The sequence below is a fragment of the Coregonus clupeaformis genome, chromosome 7, assembly GCF_020615455.1.
Source record: "Coregonus clupeaformis isolate EN_2021a chromosome 7, ASM2061545v1, whole genome shotgun sequence".
Classification (NCBI taxonomy): domain Eukaryota; kingdom Metazoa; phylum Chordata; class Actinopteri; order Salmoniformes; family Salmonidae; genus Coregonus; species Coregonus clupeaformis.
This window is the reverse complement of record NC_059198.1, coordinates 28,126,908-28,152,627: the sequence shown is the minus strand read 5'-3', so window position 1 is coordinate 28,152,627 and position 25,720 is coordinate 28,126,908. Positions and strand designations below refer to the sequence as shown.

At 45.1% G+C, this 25,720-nt stretch overlaps 1 protein-coding gene across 1 annotated transcript; it reads left to right on the top strand.

Annotated features, from left to right (window-relative positions):
• Positions 1-5,917: 5,917 nt before the first annotated feature.
• Positions 5,918-25,228, top strand: LOC121550844 (cAMP-specific 3',5'-cyclic phosphodiesterase 4C). The gene is made up of 10 exons (XM_041863234.2): positions 5,918-7,798; positions 16,650-16,743; positions 18,331-18,503; positions 19,234-19,332; positions 19,469-19,633; positions 19,787-19,886; positions 20,166-20,320; positions 20,467-20,589; positions 20,739-20,921; positions 21,125-25,228. Exons 1-10 carry the CDS (start codon positions 7,535-7,537, stop codon positions 21,674-21,676), a joined length of 1,908 nt encoding a protein of 635 aa, XP_041719168.1. The 5' UTR covers positions 5,918-7,534; the 3' UTR covers positions 21,677-25,228.
• Positions 25,229-25,720: the final 492 nt, after the last annotated feature.

Genomic DNA, 25,720 nt, shown 5'->3' with positions numbered 1-25,720 from the left:
TAGAGAAAGAGATAGCTGAGAGCTGAGAGAGCTGAGCTTATAGGAGGCATTGTTTTTAATATTATTGGCTACAATAATATTTCAAAGGACTGCGATGCAGATCTATTCAAATAGTTTATTATTCCTCACAATATTTACTGCCCATAATACAGATGAGCTTATATACGTTTGCTCATCTATTTCCAGTGTAATGTTGTTACACTACACAATTCATGCCCTGTATCACTGTAATGTTCTTAGAGTCCACTAGTTGGCACTCTTTATCACTTCCTCTGATGATGTAATGATCTATTTGTCCACAGGAGGTCACCAGTGACAAGCCAACCCACTGTTCCCCAGGCAACACTCTCTGGTAGGTTTCCTGCTAAAATGAACTTTAGTCACTACTGATTGGGAACACTCTCCCACACAACTCACACTGTTTGGTAGTGTGCACTCAAGCTTCCAAAAACTCATAAAAAATGCACCAATATTAATAGGAGAATTTGCAGCACGGTGGCCTGTGGCTTTCTCAATAATGCATACCGGTAGGCTGCATTTAATTCTGCAGATGATTTGAATGAATAAGTGTCAATCTGGAGTCTCAACTGAACAATTCTAATAAATTACAAATGTAGCAATTTGGCTGATACAGTTCAAGAGAACACACAGATGCAGATAATATGACCCGTTACACAGGCCATTATATTATGATACACTATATTATATCAATGCTGAGATAAATCATACCGGTTATAATAATGCATACATTTACATTTTAGTCATTTAGCAGACACTCTTATCCAGAGCGACGTACAGTTAGTGAGTGCATACATTTTTCATACAGGCCCCCCGTGGGAATTGAACCCACAACCCTGGCGTTGCAAACGCCATGCTCTACCAACTGAGCTACACGGGACCATCAGTACATTAATGCCACCCTCTCCTCTCGTGTGTGTGTGTCTGTAGATGAGACGTACCAGCAGATGGCCAGGGAGACACTGGCTGAGTTAGACTGGTGTCTGGACCAGCTGGAGACCATCCAGACCCACCGCAGCGTCGGTGACATGGCCTCCAACAAGGTACTACCACTTCTACCAGTACCATTACCCTACACCACCACTACCACTACCCTACACCACCAATACCACTACCCTACACCACCAATACCACTACCCTACACCACCACTACCACTACCCTACACCGCCACTACCACTACCCTACACCACCACTACCACTACACTACACCACCAATACCACTACCCTACACCACCACTACCCTACCACTACCACAACCACTACCATACACTACCAATACCACTACCCTACACTACCACTATCACTACCCTACTCCACCACTACCACTACCCTACACCACCACCACCACTACCCTTCAACACCACTACCACTACCCTTCAACACCACTACCACTACCCTACACCACTACTACCCTACACTACCACTACCCTACACCACCACTAACCTACACCACCAATACCACTACCCTACACCACCACTACCACTACCCTACACCACCACTACCACTACCCTTCAACACCACTACCACTACCACTACGCTACACCACCACTACCACTACCTTACACCACCACTACCACTACCCTACACCACCACTACCACTACCCTTCAACACCCCTACCACTACCACTACCACTACCCTACACCACCACTACCTTACACCACCACTACCACTACCCTTCAACACCACTACCACTACCCTACACCACCACTACCACCACCCTGCACCACCACCACCACTACCACAACCCTTCAACACCACTACCATCACCCCGCACTACCACTACCCTACACCACCACTACCACTACCCTACACCACCGCTACCACTACCCTACACAACCACTACCACTACCCTACACCACCGCTACCACTACCCTACACAACCACTACCACTACCCTACCCCTACACCACCGCTACCACTACCCTACACAACCACTACCACTACCCTACCCCTACCCCACCACTACCATTACCCTACACCACCACTACCACTACCCTACACCACCACTACCACTACCCTACACTACCACTACCACTACCCTACACCACCACCACCACTACCCTACACCACCACTACCCTACACTACCACCACCACCACCATTACCCTACACCACCACTACCCTACCACTACCACAACCACTACCATACACTACCAATACCACTACCCTACACTACCACTATCACTACCCTACTCCACCACCATCACTACCCTACACCACCACCACTACCCTATACTACTACTACCCTACACCACCACCACCATTACCCTACAACTACCACCATCACTACCCTACACCACCACTACCCTACACCACCACTACTCTACCACTACCACTACCCTACACCACTACTACCCTACACTACCACTACCCTACACCACCACTAACCTACACCATCAACACCACTACCCTACACCACCACTACCACTACCCTACACCACCACTACCACTACCACTACCACTACCCTACACTACCACCACCACTAAGGTACACTACCACTACCCTACACCACCACCACCACCACTACCACCACCACTACCCTACACCACCACTACCACTACACTACACTACCATTAACCTACACCACCACTACCCTACACCACCACTACCACTACCCTACACCACCACCACTAACACTACCACTACTACTACCACTACCCTACACCACCACCACTATCCTACACCACCACCACTAACACTACCACTACCCTACACCACCATTACCACATCACTACCCTACACTACCACCACCACTACCACTACCCTACACCACCACTACCACTACCCTACACCACCACTACCACTACCCTACACTACCACCACCACTACCGTACACTACCACTACCCTACACCACCACCACTACCCTACCACTACCACCATCACTACCCTACACCACCACTACCACTACCCTACACCACCACTACCCTACCACTACCACCACCAATACCCTACACCACCACTACCACTACACTACACTACCATTAACCTACACCACCACTACCCTACACCACCACTACCACTACCCTACACCACCACCACTAACACTACCATTACCCTACACCACCATTACCACATCACTACCCTACACTACCACCACCACTACCACTACCCTACACCACCACTACCACTACCCTACACCACCACTACCACTACCACTACCCTACACTACCACCACCACTACCGTACACTACCACTACCCTACACCACCACCACCACTACCCTACCACTACCACCATCACTACCCTACACCACCACTACCCTACACCACCACTATACCACTACCACTACCCTACACCACTACTACCCTACACTACCACTACCCTACACCACAACTAACCTACACCACCAACACCACTACCCTACACCACCACTATCACTACCCTACACCACCACTACCACTACCACTACCCTACACTACCACCACCACTACCCTACACTACCACTACCCTACACCAACACCACCACTACCGTACACCACCACTACCACTACCACTACCCTACACCACCACTACCACTACCACTACCCTACACCACCACTACCCTACCACTACCACCACCTCTACCCTACACCACCACTACCACTACACTACACTACCATTAACCTACACCACCACTACCCTACACCACCACCACTAACACTACCACTACCACTACCCTACACCACCACCACCACTATCCTACACCACCACCACTAACACTACCACTACCCTACACCACCATTACCACATCACTACCCTACACTACCACCACCACTACCACTACCCTACACCACCACTACCACTACCCTACACCACCACTACCACTACCACTACCCTACACTACCACCACCACTTCCGTACACTACCACTACCACTACCCTACACCACCACCACCACTACTCTACCACTACCACCATCACTACCCTAAACCACCACTACCACTACCCTACACCACCTCCTACCACTACCACCACCACTACCCTACACCACCACTACCACTACACTACACTACCATTAACCTACACCACCACTACCCTACACCACCACTACCACTACCCTACACCACCACCACTAACACTACCACTACCCTACACCACCACTACCACTACCACTACCCTACACCACCACTACCACATCACTACCCTACTACTACCACCACCACCACCACCACTACCCTACACTACCACCACCACTACCACTACCCTACACTACCACCACCACTACCCTACACCACCACTACCACTACCCTACACCACCACTACTAACACTGCCACTACCACTACCCTACACCACCACTACCACCACCCTACACCACCACCACCACTACCACTACCCTACCAATACCACCACTACTACCCTACATCACCACCACTACCACTACCCTACACCACCACTACCACCACTATCCTACCACTACCACCACCACTACCCTACACCACCACCACCACTACCATTACCCTACCAATATCACCACCACTACCCTACACCACTACCACTACCCTACACCACCACTACCACCACCACTACCCTACACCACCACCACCACCACTACCCTACCCTACACCACCACTACCACTACCCTACACCACCCTACACCACCACTACCACTACCACTACCCTACACCACCACTACCACCATCACTACCCTACACCACCACCACCACTACCTTACACTACCACCACCACTACCACTACCCTACACTACCACCACCACTACCCTACACCACCACTACCCTACACCACCACCAGTAACACTGCCACTACTACTGCACTACCACTACCACCACCACTACCCTACACCACCACTACCCTACACCACCACTACCACTACCCTACCTACACCACCACTACCAATACCCTACACCACAACTACCACTACCATACACCACCACTACAACTACCACTACCCTACACCACCACGACCCTACACTACACCTGGCCTCTTCATCTGTCCATGTCCCTCTCCTATACCCTCTACCACAACCTCAACGTATTTGTGTTTCCTAGTCCAACTGTGCATAACTAAATATCAATACTATTATCATTCCCCAATACTGTATCTTTCATTAATGTCTGTGAGGCTGGTTTGCATTTGGTGGAACTGAACTGTGTGAATGTGGACTGTGGACTGGCCAAGCTAATGTAACAGAGGTGGTTCGGTCAACCACACTCTCGTGACGAGTATCCTTGACTGACACGTGAAGACTTGGGTTAGCTCCCCAGGATAATATCTAGCTTTTAGCTCAGTAGACTATCACAGTCTTGTGGCTCGCAGGAGCTGTTAGTCCCAGTGATGTTTGGGATTTGTGTATTGTCCTTTTGAGGTTGACGGGAATATATGTGTGCATGTACACAGAATGTGCGAATATGTTCAAAGATTTGTCAGATCCTCTATATTTACAAATGTATGGGTGATATGTGTGTACTGTATACTGCTGTTTAGAGTGTGTGTTTGTAGCGGATGTGTATTTGTGCACATGAATGCATGAGCTGCAGCGAGATGTTCCGCTTAAAATTTAGGATGGAGAGAGAGAGACGGCGAGAGTGAGAGAGCGAAAGAGAGAGAGAGAGAGAGACAGACAGACAGAGAGAGAGAAGGGGAGGGTGAGGGTCTGTGGGTGGGAAGGGAGGACACAGAACAGAGCAGAAGAGGGAGGAGGGGGAACAGGTCCTGATGCTGATGTCTCTGCTGTAACCTTGGTTGCTATCGAACAGCAGGGTCTGCCCTTCCCTTTTACTCATTGGCTCACCACTCTGACCACAAGGCATGTGGTCTGGGCAGCGACCAATGAAAAAGAGGCAAGGTTCCTTCAACAGTGTTCTGTCTAAAAGAGACAGTGTGGTATTCTTGTTTTTCTTATCACCCTGAGGGGAATATGTAGCATGTTGCAACTGTTTCAGAACGCAAAAGACAGCAGTTTGGATTTGTATGTGTGTAAGGATGCCTGTGTTTGAGAGACAGACAGAGGGCAAGAGAGAGAAAGATAGAGTGAGAGAGGGGGGAGAGTGTGTGTGTGTGTGCTCCTGGCTGACAGAGAAGCAGAGCGAATGCTGTGGTCTTTAAGAGCAGACAGGCGACATAAAGACACATACACACAAAAGCACAGCAACATGCACACACACATATGAACACACTCTCTCTCTCACACACACATATTTCCGACAGGCGTACATGCTGTCTGCAGCACATGCACGTTCAGGTTGCACACACACACATACACTCTCAAGACACACACACACACAAGTGCACGCTGTCAGGCTGATTAGCTTGCAAGGGCTGTCTACAGCATCCAGGGAGACGGCGCTACAGGAGGCAGCAGTGCTCTGCTACGGCGGAGGAAGAAGAGAGGAAGGAAAGATAAGGGGAGCCTGAAGCTCTTGGATTAGTTTCAACCTCAGGCATAATTTAACCAGCCCAGGGAGCCACGATGGAGTGACTGGGATACTGCGGGGGAAGCTACTGGGAGGTGGACTGTGGACTGTGTGTGTGTTGGGATCATCGCTGAGGTACATACGGGGCTGATGCAGCAGGAGGACGACTGGGCCCGGCCCCTGGATCCGGTGCGCTGTGGGGGAGGGGCGCTGTGCAGAGTAGACGCAACGCAGGGAGACAAGGAGAGAGCCTGTTTTTTCCCTCACCAAGAGCTCTGCTGTGATTCTGTAGCCTGACCGACCGTCTGCTAACTACAGCACAGGCCTGCCTCCCTATTTCTCTCTCTCTCGGTCTCTCCTTCCTTCTCTTTCTCTCTCCATTACCATTCGTCTCCCTCTCTCTCTCTGTCTCTGTCTGTCCTCTTTCTCTGTCCCATCGCTCAATACTACGGTCATCTTTCCCACCCTGTCATCACCGTCTTTCCATCCCTCCATCCTTCTAAGCTCCTCTTTTAACTCCATCTCTGTCTGTCTGTTTGTCTGTCGGTCTGACTGTCTGTCGCCAATCTCCTATTCCCTGACCTTCTATCTTTCATTATAACATCTTGCCTTTTCTCTCTCACCCTTTCTCTCTTCCTTCTCCTCCTCCATTGCCTCTCTTTGCCCTTCAGACGATCCCTCTCTCATTCTCCATCCTCCCCCATCCTATCCTCCCCCTCTCCCCACCCTGCTGTTTGATTTGGGTCAGTTCTGCTCACCAGCTGGGATGAGATGTAGTCTCTGGAGCTTGGGGATCCAGGGGGCTCCTGGCCTGCCGTTTGCGGGGCACCCTCATCTGTGGACCGTCCTCACACTGGGGCCCATATCTGGACGCACTGGGTGGGTGGCCTGCTTCCAGGAGAACTGCATGTAGGGACGGACTGTGAGCACCAGTGGACCCTGTCCCTCTCCCCCTCCACCCCTCGCCCCCCCACACCCGGCGGGGGGAAGCTGTCGCTCTGGAGTGTCCCGGCCTGGCTGGCTGCGGCCTACACGCTGCCCACACGCTGACGACGAATCCCTCCTCATGCTGCTGGGACACCTGCAGCGCCCCCACCCCCAGCCCGCTCCACTACCGGTCCTCCTGTCTGGGCAAGCGCCCCGTGCCCCCCATCACCCTAAGCATGGGCGTGGTAGAGGCCATTGACCCCGCCTCGCCGTCCCCTTGCCCCTCGCCCGTGCCAGGGGGCTACCGGCTGCCCCGCTCTTCCACCAGCTACAGCCAGCTGCAGGGGAGGGGAGGAGGGGCAGACCTGGAGCTGGACCTTGGTGCGGCTGCCGGAGGGGTTCTGGAAGGGGCTGGGACGGCAGCGGAGCGCAGGACACCTCTAGTAGACCTGTTCTGTGAGACCTGCTCGAGACCTTGGCTCATCGGATGGTGGGACCAGGTAGGGCTAGAAGGGCTGGGAGGGGAAGGGAACCGGGCCAGACAGACAGGTGGCCATCTTGGATAGCTGTTTTGATTAACTATTTTTCCACCCTTGATGTTCTGGCCATTATATAGGTTATCTGTCAATTCCACTTAGTAGGTGCGATTCTGTTAAGCTATTGAAGTTTCATGTTGAAAAGACAACCATGTCAGTTGTGTGCGTTTTAGTTCTGTGGATTGCAGGGACTAGGTGGGACAGGGAGGCAGGAGATGACCTAAAGATGTGTTAAAGCAGCCTATGTCCTTGTGGATGGCAGGCATACCAGGGTGTATGTTGAGTGACTGTAAGTTTATATTTTCCCTCAGCAACTCTGTTTTCATATTCTATACATTATTTATGCCTGTGGGCACTGAAGGGGAAAAGGCATTGAGTTTCTTAACCCTAAACTCACCCTGTAATGTGTTGTTATGCTACCTGTGGCACTGGGTGCACTGAACCTCAGCTGCAGTACACTTCAACCTGAAGCTATAAACTCAAAACTTTTCACCTTAGAGACTCATTTTCTCCATTCAAACCACAGACAATCCTATTAAGAATATCTGTATTGTCCTATTGTTACAGCAGCTTAATAAACATACAGATGTATCCAAAACAGGTAAACAGGAGTAGCAAAACATCAATGCAGATACAATAAAAGGTACAAAAGGGAATAATTTGGAAGTGGTTGTGAGGCAAGGAATGAAATAGTTAAATCGTTCTCCTGCAGGTAGCCTGCTTTGTCACAAGATGTCCATCTCCATCCTCAACACACACACACACACACACACACGCACACGCACACGCACACGCACACACACACAGGATATCTTAGCTCAGTGCTGTGTGTGTTTATCTCAGTGTTTTCCTGTGATCTTAGTCAATGTCAGAACAGTTTTCTATTTTTCTTTGAGAGGCTGAGACATGATAGGACTTATGGACGTATTGTTACTGCAGCGTGTAGTTGATGGCATATGTTTTTATTACAACCATGTACTGACCCTGTTATTTTGACCGAGCTCTCTTGTCCGTGGCAGTGACTGTGCCCTCGTGAACCATTTTCTTGACTGTGCTGTCTTGTCTGTGCTTTACTGAGATACATACAGCTAGCACATAATGTTCTCAGAACCATATGTTTCTTAGCGCTTGGTGAGCGCGTGGTTGTCCTATGGTTATTTTGCATACAACCTTCCCACAACGTTGTGGGAATGGTGCAGGATAGTTGCTTGGCTTTCGAACATTCTCAGCACATTAAAGGAACTTGACAAAAAAATGTAATTTTCTTGATATTTCCTAAAAGTTCAAACATGGTTAGATTTTATTAAAATTTTGGTAATGTTCTAGGAACGTCTCCAACTGGTTTAACATGGGGAATATTCTCAAATAGTTCAGAGAACGTTTAGAAACAATGTTCTTCTGTGAGAATTTCCGTACTTCAGCATAACGTTTCCTACAGGTTTCCTCATGGTTCTATTTAAAATCATGTTCTCAGAACGGTTAGAGAATGTTAAGAAACAACGTTCTTCAGTGGGAGTTACAGTACTTCAGCATAACGTTTTCTATGTTTCCTCATGGTTAAAGTCATGTTCTCAGAACGTTCAAAGAACGTTAAGAAACAACGTTTTTCTGTGATGGGAATTTCAGTATTTCAGCATAACGTTTGCTACAGGTTTCCTCATGGTTCTATTTAAAATCATGTTCTCAGAACATTAAGAACACTTTCCATAAAAAACACAAGAAAACATTAGTAACGAATGTTCTAAGAATGTTCTTTTAAAATATATACATTCCGTTCTCAGCATCAACAAAACCTTCTCTATCCTCTTTCTTGTTAAGTGTGTTCAGGTGTGTTGGCCGTGCCCAGTAATTGGCCACACCTGATCCTAATGAGTGCTTGTTTCTGGGGTCGCTTTGAAATGGGGTCTGTTTGAATAGACTAAAATAGACAGCTTTGTATGAGTAAAAAGAAACATGGAATGCTAGCTCCATCCTGGTGGTGCAGTGGACTAATTCCATGGATAGAGAACATACACTACATGACCAAAAGTATGTGGACACCTGCTCGTCGAACATCTCATTCCAAAATCATGGGCATTAATATGGAGTTTGTCCCCTCTTTGCTGCTATAATAACCTCCACTCTTCTGGGAAGGTTTTCCACTAGATGTTGGAACATTGCTGCGGGGACTTGCTTCCATTCAGCCACAAGAGCATTAGTGAGGTCGGGCAGGCCTGGCTCGCAGTCGACGTTCCGATTAATCCCAAAGGTGTTCGATTGGGTTGAGGTCAGGGCTTTGTACAGGCCAGTCAAGTTCTTCCACACCGATCTCGACAAACCATTTCTGTATGGACCTCGCTTTGTGCACGGGGGCATTGTCATACTGAAACAGGAAAGGGCCTTCCCCAAACTGTTGCCACAAAGTTTGAAGCACAGAATCGTCTAGAATGTCATTGTATGCTGTAGCGTTAAGATTTCCCTTCATTCACTGGAACTAAAGGGCCTAGCCCCAACCATGAAAAACAGCCCCAGACCATTATTCCTCCTCCACCAAACGTTACAGTTGGTGCTATGCATTCGTGCAAATAACGTTCTCCTGGCATCTGCCAAACCCAGATTCGTCCGTCGGACTGCCAGATGGTGAAGCGTGATCAATCACTCCAGAGAACGTGTTTCCACTGCTCCAGAGTCCAATGATATTTACGCGCTACGTGCTGCAGCACTCGCCGGTCCCGTTCTGTGACCTTGTGTGGCCTACCACTTCGCGGCTGAGCCGTTGTTGCTCCTAGACGTTTCCACTTCACAATAACAGCAATTATTGTTGACCGGGGCAGCTCTGGTGTCACGTTGAAAGTCACTGAGCTCTTCAGTAAGGCCATTCTACTGCCAATGTTTGTCTATGGAGATTGCATGGCTGTGTGCTCGATTTTATACACCTGTCAGCAACGGGTGTGGCTGAAATAGCCGAATCCACTAATTTGAAGGGATGTCCACATACTTTTGTATATGTAGCGTAAGATCATAGGTTAGAATCTCAGTGACACCGTGCCACAATAAAAAATAATTGTGTTTGCATGATTAATGCCTAGGCAATTAATTTCCATGTGTCATATCTGTGTTTCAAAACAGTTAAAACAGTTAACCCAAACTAATCTAGCAGTGTTATTAAAAGTCTTATTGAAACATGTTCTCAGAACGTTATTTAATTACCTTCAAATAACCTATAATTTCTGTTCTCAGAAGATTAATAAAACCTCCCAGAAAATATTTCAGGGAACCATAGTAAAACCTTCTCAGAACCTCCTTGCAACCTAAAAATGTACATTCCCAGAACAGGCAACATTTTCACTTCCGTTCTCAGAAAGAAAAAAAAAAAACGTTCCGTTTTACCGGTCAGGAAACTTATGGCTTCGTTCCCAGAACCAATGGGAAACAAAACAATTACGCTCCCACATCTTCCAAGGAACCAAATGTGCTAGCTGTATCCACTCCCCCATCTCTCTCTGCAAACTGTGTTTTTTGCAATCTGCTACAATATGACAACTATTGTTTTGATACAAGATAGAGTCCAACAACAGCCTTACCATTACCATTAGCAACAAAAAAAAAGTGAATATACAGTACTTTGATAAACAAAGTGAAATTGAATGGTTGGTAGGTTGTGAGAGCTGAGTCACCATGTTATCATCAAAGAGCATTACTGTAAACTGCTATTGTCATGTGAAAAGCAGGAAGAGCCTGCCTGTTACAATACGTCCCATTTCCCTGTGTGTCCATATGTTAGTCAGTTATCAGAGGGTTGATGATGCCCCTTTGCGTCTCTCACAGCTTCACCCCGGCATCTTGTGTTCCATCAGTCAGGGGGCCATATGAGGAAGCACGGTAGCGTGGTGTGGCGTCTGTCTGTGTGTCCTGGCACTGGGGTTGTGTTGGTTGGCAGATTATGACTCAATATAGTAGAGAGATGGAGAGAAAGATGGAGAGAGAGATGGAAAGAGATGGAGCCTGCAGTATAACTGTGTCACTGGGCTTGACTGGCTGACTAGTCTACAGTACCTACCTGGTGCATGATCACAAATATATCTATCTATCTGTCTGTCTGTCTGTCTGTCTGTCTGTCTGTCTGTCTGTCTGTCTGTCTGTCTGTCGGTCGGTCGGTCGGTCGGTCGGTCGGTCGGTCGGTCGGTCGGTCGGTCGGTCGGTCGGTCGGTCGGTCGGTCGGTCGGTCGGTCGGTCGGTCGGTCGGTCGGTCGGTCGGTCTGTCGGTCTGTCGGTCTGTCGGTCTGTCGGTCTGTCGGTCTGTCGGTCTGTCGGTCTGTCGGTCTGTCGGTCTGTCTGTCTGTCTGTCTGTCTGTCTGTCTGTCTGTCTGTCTGTCTGTCTGTCTGTCTGTCTGTCTGTCTGTCTGTCTGTCTGTCTGTCTGTCTGTCTGTCTGTCTGTCTGTCTGTCTGTCTGTCTGTCTGTCTGTCTGTCTGTCTGTCTGTCTGTCTGTCTGTCTGTCTGTCTGTCTGTCTGTCTGTCTGTCTGTCTGTCTGTCTGTCTGTCTGTCTGTCTGTCTGTCTGTCTGTCTGTCTGTCTGTCTGTCTGTCTGTCTGTCTGTCTGTCTGTCCGTCTGTCTCGTCTGTCTGTCTGTCTGTCTGTCTTCTGTCTCGTCTGTCTGTCTGTCTGTCTGTCTGTCTGTCTGTCTGTCTGTCTGTCTGTCTGTCTGTCTGTCTGTCTGTCTGTCTGTCTGTCTGTCTGTCTGTCTGTCTGTCTGTCTGTCTGTCTGTCTGTCTGTCTGTCTGTCTGTCTGTCTGTCTGTCTGTCTGTCTGTCTGTCGGTCGTAGTGGCTTCTGACGGAGGGAAAGGGACCTGACTGTTCTAACAAAGTGCCGAACTGTGTCACTAATACCTGGTTGGACTGGAATAAGGGAGGAGAGAGAGAGAGACATTAAAAATAGAAGGAGGAAGGGTTGCGTGAATGAGGGAAGATTGAGAGAGTGGGAGAGAAGGGAGGAGAAGAGGTGAGTAAGAGAGAGCAGGAGATGGAGAGGGAAGGGGAGGAGAGCGGAGGAGAGGAGTAAGAGAAATAAGTAGATGGAGAGAGAAGCAGAGGAGTGGAGGGAAGAAGAGGGGAGAGGAGAACAGAGGAGGAGAAGAGGGTAGAGGAGAACAGGGGAGGAGAACAGGGGAGGAGAAGAGGGGAGAGGAGAACACAGGGGAGGAGAAGAGGGGAGAGGAGAACAGGGGAGGAGAACAGGGGAGAGGGGAACAGGGGAGGAGAACAGGGGAGAGGGGAACAGGGAAGGAGAAGAGGGGAGAGGAGAACACAGGGGAGGAGAAGAGGGGAGAGGAGAACACAGGGGAGGAGAACACAGGGGAGGAGAACACAGGAGAGGAGAGGAGAGGAGAGGAGAGGAGAGGAGAGGAGAGGAGAGGAGAGGAGAGGAGAGGAGAGGATTGACCTTGAGAAAGGTCAGAGACACCTGCCTACTCTCTGAGATTGTCACCCAAGCAGCAGCCGCCTCCCTCCCTCCGTTGCTCCCACCATGCTGCAGGACTGACTGTGAGGAGGCAGTTGCTAGGGCAACCTCTCTGGTTGCCATGGAGATTGTTATGTGTGAAGGATCAGTCAGTAGGACACAGACTGAGGGGACTTGTCCGAATCGCACTGCGCCTGCCTGCACGTGACTGCCTCTGTTTGTAACAAAACACATTCCACTGCCAGTCTTCAAGATCCGCTCATGTTTGGTGGAGATATCACGACATGAAGTCTATGCAACATTACATTTTCTATTTAGCCATATGGAACATATTTATCCTATTCATGCGTTCAGTGTCTTTTTCTCACCTACATTCCTGTGGTCCTCTGTAGCTCAGCTGGTAGAGCACAGCGCTTGTAACGGCAGGGTAGTGGGTTTGATCCCCGGGACCAACCATACACAAAAATGTATGCACGCATGACTGTAAGTCGCTTTGGATAAAAGCATCTGCTAAATGGCATATTATTATTATTCCAGCAGACACGCTCCATTGTACAGGCAGGGTGTGAAATCATCACCAAAAGACACAGAACATGATGTAGAAAAGGGCAGCCCTTCCACCAATGCTCCAACATGCTGTTGCTTTGACAGGCTCCTGCAGTGGTTGCCTGTTGACAAGGTCATACCGTACTGTATGAATGTTGTATAGTAAACGCATGTGTTCTTTATTAATTCAATTTCACTATTATACAGTAGATGTATGATACATCAGTATCAAACACAATGAGCCCCCAATGAATATTTTGCTACAATGTTGACATTTTTGATTGAGGTTAGAGCCAATGTACAATATTCGTCTTTGTTTACTGGTATGACCTGTATCCTGAATGAGGTATAGTGATTAATAGTAATAATAATAATAATAATCTGTTATATTTCTCACATACACAAGTACATATTACAGTTTTTGTCAATCACGTTGGTGAAATTTTCACAAGTATGTGGTACATTTTCACAACTCTAAGCACACATATCTAAACAGATCAACAAAATGGCTCATGTTTCAAAACCCTAAGCACATTTTCAATTGACTGAGTAGTACAACAAACAAATTAACAGTCACTTGTTCACTGCACCAAATCACTCCTTCAATTTGGAAGCATATTCAATCGAAGTATCTGCTTTTCAAAATGCAATATTCACTTTACTTTTGATAGGATTTTCTTGTCATTTGTTAACAATACAATTATGGAAAATTATATTTACCATCTACTATTATTTCTATTCAACACTTCAAAAAGAACCGTTTTTAAATGTGTATCATGTATTTTTTGCTATTGGATTAAATGCTAGTTAAAATGACTAAATGGTGAGCCTGATGTATTGATGACTAAACAAAATGTTCTCATAGTATTTCACAGAAAACTGATTTTGCATGAATGACTCAAGGGTGAAAGATGTGTTAAACTCCAATAAATGCACAATCAAAGGTTCTGAACATACGATAGGGGGCATTACAAGTCTTAACAGTTTAGAGTTTTGTATTTAGAGTTTTGAAAATAAACTACTTAGAGTGCCTTCGGAAAATATTCAGACCCCTTGACCTTTTCCACATTTTGTTGCGTTACAGCCTTATTCTAAATGGATTAAATAAAAAATGACAAAGCAAAAACAGGTTTTTAGACATAATTTTTTTTTTATTACAAATAAAAAACTGAAATACCTTGTTTACATAAATATTCAGACCGAACAGGACAACAACCCTACGCACACAGCCAAGACAACACAGGAGTGGCTTTGGGACACGTCTCTGAATGTCCTTGAGTGGCCCAGCCAGAGCCCGGACTTGAACCCGATCTATCATCTCTGGAGAGACCTGAAAATAGCTGTGCAGAGACGCTCCCCATCCAACCTGACAGAGCTTGAGAGGATCTGCAGAGAAGAATGGTTGAAACTCCCCAAATACAGGTGTGCCAAGCTTGTAGCATACCCAAGAAGACTTGAGGCTTTAACCGCTGCCAAAGGTGCTTCAACAAAGTACTGAGTAAAGGGTCTGAATACTTATGTAAATGTAATATTTCTGTTTTTATTTGTAATACATTTGCAAAAAAATCAAAACACCTCTTTCTGCTTTGTCATTATGGGGGATTGTGTGTGGATTGATGAGGGGGAAAAAACTATTTAATCAATTTTCAGAATAAGGCTGTAACGTAACAAAATGTGGAAAAAGTCAAGGGGTCTGAAACAATGTGCCAAAGTGATTGAAAAAAAACTTTAATACGCATGTGTGAATTGGAAATGTATTTTTTGCATATCCCAACTCCCCCTGAGACACCCAGGGAGCAATTAGGGTTAAGTGCTTTGCTCAAGGGCACATCGACCGAATGTTCATCTTGTCAGCTCAGGGATACAAACTAGCGACCTTCTGGTTACTGTCCCAATGCTCTAACCACAGATAGAGCCAGATGTTTCACCAGATGTATACATTTGAAGCCTCCGGTTGGAATTTCCACTCCCCACCAAATATGGTGAGGAGAGGAAGCCCAGTGGCCGGCAGTATGGGAGAGTATGGAGCGAGTTGGAACTGGGCCGATATTCTGCAGATTTTCTCATCCAAGCCCAATCTCATCAAAGCCTGATCTCAATACAGTTTTCTGTTCCCAAAACTACAATCTGTTACAAACAGAGTGCACTAAGTTTTGTAGATGTGATCCTTTGCCAAAGTTTCAAAAAATGACGTTGTTTACAAGGAGTGCAAGGGCGAATTTAGTTATTGCACACGCACATGCTAGAACGTGCCAATAGGATCTCGCTAGCTCGTGCTTGGCTCTGCCAACCTACTTGCTTGTTCTGCCCACTATGCTTAATTTGCGCCCATTGAAAATGACACAGATGAACTATCTTGGGTTAGTTATAAATATATTTGTATGTATTTAGCTAAAAAGGGATTTGTACACATTTCCTTTCTGATGGACTATGATGTGCTGTTTTTAGCGTGGTATGAAATCCAGCGCGAACATGGGCCTACTGTACACATATAAAGAGAGTGGGGTCTCATTTTGACTTTGGATCATGCAGAGGTTGCTTGTTTGTTATTTTTTATATAGATATATATATTTATTAAAAAATATATATATATATGTTGCAGCTTTCTCTAGATATTTGTGGTTTTTCAGCAGTACTACTCTGAGGCCAAGTGTAGCTTTGTGTCCAAGACTTTCCAGTTTTAACATTATTTAAGGGACACTATTCAAGTAATACCTCTAACTTCTGTTTTCTCCTGTCCTCTGTATTAATATCATGCTCTACCTCTCTCCATCTCTCTCTCCTTGTCTCCATCCCTCTCTCCATCTCTCTCTCCGTTTCCTCCCCCAGTTTAAGAGGATGTTGAACCGGGAGCTATCTCACCTGTCAGAGATGAGTCGTTCAGGGAACCAGGTGTCTGAATACATCTCCACTACCTTCCTGGGTAAGTCACACACCTCACCTTTCAACTGCACTCCTGACTGGGTCTCTGTCTGTCTTCTATCCCTTATATACCTCAGTCCTCTATCCTCTATAAAACTGAACAGAGCCCTATGTATATCGCTCTGGTCAAAATTAGTGTACTATATGGGGTGTCATTTAAAAATAGGGTTATATTTTACTTAACACTGATCCACACTGTTAACCCCAATGTAGCTCAGTTGGTAGAGCATGGCGCTTGCAACGCCAGGGTTGTGGGTTCGTTTCCCACGGGGGGCCAGTATGAAAAATGTATACACTCACTAACTGTAAGTCGCTCTGCATAAGAGCATCTGCTAAAATCTAAAATGTAATGTGCTGTCATTACTCAACACTTTTGAGGAAACACGTTGCACTTAATATATCTGAATAAAGTTACTTAAAGTGATTTTGTAGTTATTAATCAAACCGATAGTCACTGTGACCTTGTAGGGGGTCCTGATTTGAGTTGTATCAGAGTAAAGCCACGCCTCCAATATAATTTCCCAGTGTTCCTTGCCTTTTTGAGAAAATTGTAGAGTCACCACCCATGACTGTATTTGTTAGTGACAGAAACATGGTTGTTGAATTTGTTCATTTTCAGTCCTGTGTCCTTCACCAAGTGAATTCCTAGGCGAATGTTATCATTATAATTAAACATTACATATTTCATAAGGCCTTATTGTGAGGCCTAGCTTTACTCTAACACAGTGGCCTGAAACTCATGGTTTACAGGCCACATCAGGCCTGCAAGTAGGGTTGCAAAATTCTGGGAACTTTCCCAAAATTCCCAGATTTTCAAAAATTCCTGGTTGAAGGATTTCCAGGAATCTTCTAACCGGGATTTCTGGAAAACCTGGGAAATGTACCAGAATTTTGCAACCCTACCTGCAAGTCGGATTATGCTGGCTTGCAAAGTGATGTGCAATTCCTATTGGAATCCAGCCAGAGTTAGGCTATCCAACAGTAGAAATGTGTATTCACTCGCAACCTGCATTCCTAATGACTGCCAGGGTTAGGAACATTGTGAGAAGACTACCTAAGCCATTTAAACTGGGACAACTATTTCAGTAACGGATGCAAAAAATCTGACTAAATGATTGGATTAGTTTAGAAAAATGTATGTTATTAATCTGTGTGTAACATAGGATTAATCACTCAATGTACATACAAAAGCACAGATATTAAATACAATTCCCAAAAATCAACCTACAGTAGAGCATGCTGGGAAAAAAGTTCATTTGTTATCATAACTTAAAAAAATTAAGTTGATGTGACTTCTCATTTCGTTTTGAGTCAGTACCACATAAGCATTTTAAGTAATAATTACTTTTTTATTGACTTTGAGTTCAACTTACTAGAAGTATTTGAGTAAAAAATGCCTTCGGGTTTACAGTGTGCAGGGAGTCATTTAGATCCGGGTCTCTTTTACAAGTGAGCCCTGTAATGATGCATACTGCAGAGATATAGCACACTATAGGCCTTATAATAATAAGTTATAAAAGCTCATGCATGCTTATAACAAGCATTAGAAAGCATTATAGTTAACCTCTGACCTCCATGTCTCCTCCAGATAAGCAGAATGAGGTAGAGATCCCGTCTCCGACCCTGCGGGAGCGGGAGCGGGACAAGCCCATGTGTCACATCAGTGGAGTGAAGAAGCTGACACACAGCTCCAGCCTGTCCATCAACACCACCATGCCACGCTTCGGAGTCAAGACTGAACAGGAGGACGCACTGGCCAGGGTACGGTATATCTGTACTGGATCTGGGATCTGTGAAACCTTACACACACTCACACATGAACATTCACTCACTTTGAAGATTATTTAAAATGACATCTCCTCCTGAGAACCAGTGAAAAAATGCTTTTTGAATTATAACTTTATTTTTTTACATCACATAAGTATTTGAAGTGAAATAAATGTTACAATGTTTTTCTTTTTCTTTTTAATTGTATGTCCACTGTAGTGGACATTAGGATCCAGTTGATATTATATATGTACAATTTTACATTACAGTAAATGTGTACGGTAGGTCAAAAGCACAGTATAATTATTTAGCTCTTATTTAATGTGAAAAATATATATTACACTGCTGTGAAAACTCACCAAACTATTCCACAGATATTTACTTATGATAACACAATTGCATACATTCACCTTCTTCTTTCCATAAAATTTGCTAAATTGAGATGGCAGCCATTTAAAAAAAACAGGATGAGAAAGTCACATATCATTGAAAACCCCAGAATGTCCTCTCAAAGGCACAACAGGATTTAACACAGTGGCATGTATGGCCTCAGAGATACGGCCCAAAAAACAATCTTCATTAGAGTGGCAAAAATGAATTGATGGGTCTCAGGAGGGATTAAATGGAGTCATATGTCAAGTCAAATTCCGGGTACAGTATGTGTAAATGTACTTGGCAAATAAAGGTGATTCTGTTTCTGATTCTGATGTTGTCTGTTGACCAGGAGCTGGATGACTTGAATAAGTGGGGCCTTAATATCTTTCGTCTGGCTGAGTTCTCCAATAATAGGCCTCTCAGCTGCATCATGTTCGCCATCTTCCAGGTTGGTGAAAAGTAGTGGTTTTATCCATTTGATTTTCAGGAAGAGTGGTCATATAGACTTAATGTAGACTTTGCTGTTCATATACGTGTATAGGATCCTGAGTGTTTGTGTGACACAGTGTGTTCCTTCCCTGTAGGAGAGGGATCTGTTGAAGACGTTTCAAATCCCTGTCGACACGTTTGTGACCTATGTGATGACCCTGGAAGACCACTACCATGCCAACGTGGCCTACCACAACAGCCTCCATGCTGCTGACGTCACACAGTCCACCCACGTCCTGCTGTCCACACCGGCTCTGGACGTAAGAACCACATTTCACCACACACTGAGCCTACATCTAACAACAACTAACTTGAAGCACACAGCTGCACTCTAACTCCATCGCACATTCATGTCCTGTAGGGTGTTCTAAAATGTGATTGGTTACACTGTGTTCTATCTCGCTCTCTGCCAGGCTGTGTTCACTGATCTGGAGATCCTAGCTGCGTTATTTGCTGCTGCCATCCATGATGTGGATCATCCTGGCGTGTCCAACCAGTTCCTCATCAACACCAGTGAGTCCTTACAAAGGAGATAGGAGCACAGGAGGAGACAGGATACTGTACAGTACAGTGCATTATAACTAAATAAAGCTCCTTAAACCACATCTCAGTTGAGCTTAGGCTACTAGTCAGTGTAGCTAATAACGTAAACATAAAATGTCAGAGTCAACACTGTATGGTTTGGTCGGAACAATAATGTGAAAAGGGTGCTAGTGGGGTGTGTCTACAGGTGCTCTGACCCAGTGTGTGTTCTGTACTGACCCGGTGTGTTCTGTCTGTCCTCTCCCCCAGACTCGGAGCTGGCTCTGATGTACAACGATGAGTCAGTCCTGGAGAACCACCACCTGGCTGTGGGCTTCAAGCTGCTCCACGAGGACAACTGTGACATCTTCCAGAACCTCAGCAAGAGGCAGAGACAGAGCCTGCGCAAGCTCGTTATCGATATGGTGAGGCTCCTGCCACTCACACTCACCCAATAATGGGCTGCTCTGCTGCCTCAGTAAGGGGCGGGGCTTATAAGAGTTATTTAAATGTTTTTTTCTGATGTTTTCTATGTTTTTGTTTGACCTCCTCCTTTAATTGACCTCTCAAGGTGTTGGCGACAGATATGTCTAAGCACATGAGTTTGCTGGCTGATCTGAAGACCATGGTGGAGACGAAGAAGGTGACCAGTTCAGGAGTGCTCCTGCTCGACCACTACACTGACCGCATCCAGGTGAGCTTTCACCTTTCACCTCTGTCCTCTAAACATTCGCCCTGCAGATGGTACTCCAAAATGGTACTCCAAACTCAAATTGGAGCTGGAGAAAATTCACAACGCCTACTGTGCACTGGTGAACCCTGACCTTATGTGTGTGTCTGCAGGTGCTGAGGAACATGGTGCACTGTGCGGACCTAAGTAACCCCACCAAGCCCCTGGCCGTGTACAGAGAGTGGACTGAACGCATCATGGAGGAGTTCTTTAGACAGGGAGACAAGGAGAGGGAGAGAGGCATGGAGATCAGCCCCATGTGTGACAAACACACTGCTTCTGTGGAGAAGAGTCAGGTTAGGAAACACACACAGAACACACATTTTGGCATCCCTTTTAAAGTCATTATAAAAGCTAAATGCCAATAAATGCTTTTTAAATGATTATTTATGTTTATAAATGTCATCTCATGTTGCTTACACAAATTCCTTAGCCCAGTAATGTTTACACAGCAACTGTTTGTCAGTGTGTTTGATTCTCCTGGTGTTGTGTGCTGTAGGTGGGCTTCATCGACTACATCGTGCACCCTCTGTGGGAGACGTGGGGGGACTTGGTGCATCCTGACGCCCAGGACATCCTGGACACTCTGGAGGACAACAGGGACTGGTACCAGAGCACCATCCCCCAGAGCCCTATTTCCCCACCCCCAATCTCCCTCGGCCCAGACAAGAGGCTCAACGCCTGCATCGACAAGTTCCAGTTCAAGCTCACCTTGGACGATGACACGGAGGGAGGACAGGAGGAGGAAGAGGAGGAGGAGGAAGAGGAGGAGGAGGGGAAAACCACCCCCAATCACATGGTGCTGGACAGCAGTCAGGGAGAGGAGGAAGACAAGAGAGAAGAGGAGGAAGGAGAGGACGGGGTAAAGGAGGAAAGAGAAGGAGACATCATCGAGGAGGAAGGGGAAGCAGTGATGGAGGAGGAGGTGGAGAAGGAGGAGAAGAGGGGAGTTCTTCAGCGAGCTCAGTTAGGGGTGGAGAGATACACTGACACAAGCCCTGTGGAGGACGAGGAGGAGGAAGACTCATCCTCACCAGCTGATGACACATGAGTTCCGCTCCTCTCTCCCTGGCCACACCCCACATGCACACACCACGCCCCTCTTGTCCATCCTTTATTTCCGATGACCAAAAACCAAGATCAAATAAGACTACATAAACAATAGACCTTTAAATCTATTTTTCAAAAAGGGAACACAAATAATATTGCTTATAGAAAAGCTATTTACACAGCAACTGTAGATTTGGAGTGGGATGGGCTATGAGGAACTGCTATGAGGAGAAAGGGGATCATAGAGAAGCATTAATAATGGGCCATTGAAGACAGTGTAGCACCAGAACTGAAACACACACACACATAAACACGCACAAACTCACCTCCACACACAAACTCACATACACACACAAAAATACATGAATGCACACGCAAACACACCTCACTCACACACTTTGAATCATGAAAAAAACTCTCAAGTCTACACACGAGAATGTGTGTGTTTGTGCATGCCTGTGTGTGCGTGTGTGTTTAGGGGACTCTGATTGGTAACGAATCTCTTTGGAAAAAGCCATCTCTATATGGAGTATTAACTAGCATCAGTCAGTATTACTAATTCATGTTTGTTAGAATTCAACAAGAACTCTGTTTTTTTCTGAGTGACTTATTTTCCATTTCTGTCGGAAAGAAAACTACAGACATCTATATAGAGAGGAGGAATGGAGCGAGAAAAGAAGAGAGGATTACCTTTAATAAAGAAAGGAAGATGCTGTGATGAGGTGACCTGAGGGTCCCGCCCCCATTTTCCCTTTATGAAGAAGTACTACCGGTGCAAGATGGCTGTGTGCCTTTCTGGATACACAAGCTCCTGAAATATGGAGCTGTTGTGAAGCAATGCATCGTGGGACAGGAGTGTCTGCTTTTGTCTTCATTTTTGATTGTCTCTTGTTCAAAGATCTATTGTAACTCTTCATGATTTAATAATATTATTATGTGTGTGTGTGTGTGTCACACGCTCAGTCTGTTTCCGTGGTGACATGTTTTCAGCTGTAAGTCTTCCTTTGTTGCTTTTCAAGGTGATGAGACGTTTCAGAACTCATAGATAAGGAGCAGTCACTACCACTACACCGCCACTATTGCTGCTTGTGGACTCTCCAGTTTTTACATATGAAAATTATTTATATTTTTTACGTTCTGAGGATAAGCCATGTGATACTTTGGAGTATATGTTCTGCCTGTTTTCTATTTATTACAGTTTTTGCTAAATATGTTTGAAGGATTAGGATAATATCATCAGCAGCACATATTCACATTCCATCTCTTACCCACTCACACTGTATTTATTCACCACTCTTCTCACTCACTGCTTCAGTTTTCACCAAAGCAAGAAATTGGAAACTGATGAGGGGAGAGGTGCTTTGACGGGGCAGACTGAGAGGATTTTGTCAGGGTGATTTCAGGATTGAAGGGAATCGAAAGAACGATCTTGGCCAAAAAGGAGGATGTTCAGGAAGTCACACACAGCCATTCTTGTTACGTTTTAAGCTTTTTTGCCTTAATGTCAAATGCAGGATACATACCTGCCACTCTGTAGATTTATAAGATATATTCTAAATATCCTAGTATATTTATACCATGTCTGTATGCCCCTATCTGTGAGTGTCTGTGTGTCTATACACAATGTACCCAGCATCTGCAGATGGACAGGAACATTTTATGGCCAATATTAAGAATGTGTTGTGTTAGTTACGAGGGCACAATAAATAGGCCAATTTAGCTCCAGGGAATGCAGGTCAAATGAGCGGTATACATATAGATGTTGCAGACCGGATGCAGAGTAACTATATTTTCTCACAATACTTTTTCTGGTTGAAAATACATCTGTCTTGGGCTGGTTGAGGAAATGATGGATGTTATGTTGAGAGAGAGAGGAGAGAGAGAGAGCGAGAGAGAGAGAGAGACCTTTCTCTTGTCATGTGCTGTGTGTCATCACTCACTCACTAGAATCACCATCCTGGCTGTATGAGGTTATGGTCACAGGATTGATCAGCACAGCTTGAATAGGTCTCAGTTTGACTTGGAGTTGTTCACAGGGTAAAAAACAACAGCATGAGTATAGATGGTTTCTGCTGGTCAGTAACATAGCTCATCTAAAGAACAGCCTGTGCCTGAAGGAACAGAGGCCTGAGATCCGTCCAGTCCAGCTCTGTGATTGCAGCATTGCAGTGTCACCGCACAGGCCTTTAATTGTTGGAATGGGAATCCAACGTTACTGTCTCAGTACCTGGAGTAGGAGATTCCCATGATGCTTCCCCCTGTCTTTGAAGATATACGGCTTTGTTTTTCTGGCTTTTTGTTTTGTCATGAGCTATAAAAACAAATAAATGTTTAATTACCATTTTAACACAATACTGTAGCAATCATTTCTTATTAAGAAATTATTCAGTTGATTAATTGCTGCCATTCTTTTTCAATAATGAAAAGAAAACCATGGGAAATACCACAAGTGTTTTCTTTGAACAGTTTGTGTACAGTTTTTATTTTTGTATCATTCTGGTGGATGGTCTAGAAACGGAACTATAATGACATATTGATAATATAACTATTAGTGTTATCACAGCTTGTTTTGTATATCTTGTAATGTTGGATTGTAAATTAGAAATTGATTCAGGTCATTATCATTGATAATTAACAACGTTTAGTTATAAGGAAATAACTAAATCACTAAAGCACTACAGGCCACACCATCACGCTTTCCTTCTCTTTCTCTTTCCTCATCTTTCCTCTGTCTTTCTCTTTTGTGCTATCATTTTTCTCACACACTGAATTGTGTAAATTCAAATTGTATACAAAGGATTAGATTAATTAGATGGATTAGATGAATCATCAGAAAAATGAAAATATTTTGTACCAGAACTTGAATTTAGGGAGGTTGTAGGGTAGACAATGTGGTTAAAGTAGTGTGTGGGTATGTGTTTGTTGGAGGAGTTGGTAGTTATCTGTCACTCGCTGGTTCCATTGGACCTGGTTTCAAGCCTTATTATTATTTTATTTTTTATATTGTACTATTCCATGTTTGCCATTCCATATTGCCCAAATCATAATCAATGAAAACTATTCATTATCAATATGCCATGTAGGAGTGACTGTGAGTAATTGACAGATGTGTATGGGTGGAGCGAGAGGTAAAACACAAGAGGGTTCTGAGAGAGACATTGCGAAGCCATTTTGAAATGAGCTCCACCGCTACTTCTTGGTCACTTTCATCATATTAGACTCCCTCTGAGAACAATTATCTGGGCTTTAATTCATGTGTTACTTGTTCACAAGTTAGGAAAATTATATAAATGGAAAAAACACCATGAAATGATTGTAATATTTGTAAATTATATTGCTGTAACGTGTAAAATGTGCCCAAGTTATTTTTTATTATATTATTTTTATGAAAGGTTTTCCTCTGAGAGAACTGAGGTGTCATTTTGTGAATAAAATGCATTTAATAAGCAAACAGCTATATAATACAATTATATATCAGTATATTTTTTATTTTATTTCACTGTTCGGTACTGTAAAGTGTGTTAAAATTACAAATAAAGGAAGATTTTTTATAATATAAGCAAAGAGAAAAAGCCTACTGGCTTTTATTTGTTGTCTGTGTGGGCTACTGTGTGTGCTTAATAATGGTATCAGAGATTATAAAAAAGGAGTAGACTAAAAGGTCAAGGTCTTCAATAGTCTGGTTTATTGTGGCCTCTACAGTGAATGTGAATACTATGCTTCCACACCATATTTTTCTTTATTGAGAATAGATGTATAAATAGGCCTACATGTTTATCAAAGACTATCTAAACGATTAGTAAAAATGGGTTACAGAGACTACCATTGCACACCATGAGGATTTTCAACACATATTATAAGCCCCATTGAAGGAATTGATGGACTCATTTCAGCCTGGCAGTTTCAGGCTACCTCTCTTATAATTGTGAAGTATTTTGACAGACACACGTCTGCAATTTCAAATCCACATAACATGGCCAAAAGAGGTTCTCCACCCTCTCTGACATGGCTGCTCCCAACGTATTACCCAGCATGCACCACGGTA

Excerpts from the sequence above, each read along its gene's own strand:
- LOC121550844 (XM_041863234.2), top strand. The coding sequence starts at position 7,535 with ATGGGCGTGGTAGAGGCCATTGACCCCGCCTCGCCGTCCCCTTGCCCC. Across the intron at positions 19,887-20,165 it reads CCAGTTCCTCATCAACACCA|ACTCGGAGCTGGCTCTGATG; the intron begins GTGAGTCCTTAC and ends CCTCTCCCCCAG. Across the intron at positions 20,590-20,738 it reads ACTACACTGACCGCATCCAG|GTGCTGAGGAACATGGTGCA; the intron begins GTGAGCTTTCAC and ends GTGTGTCTGCAG.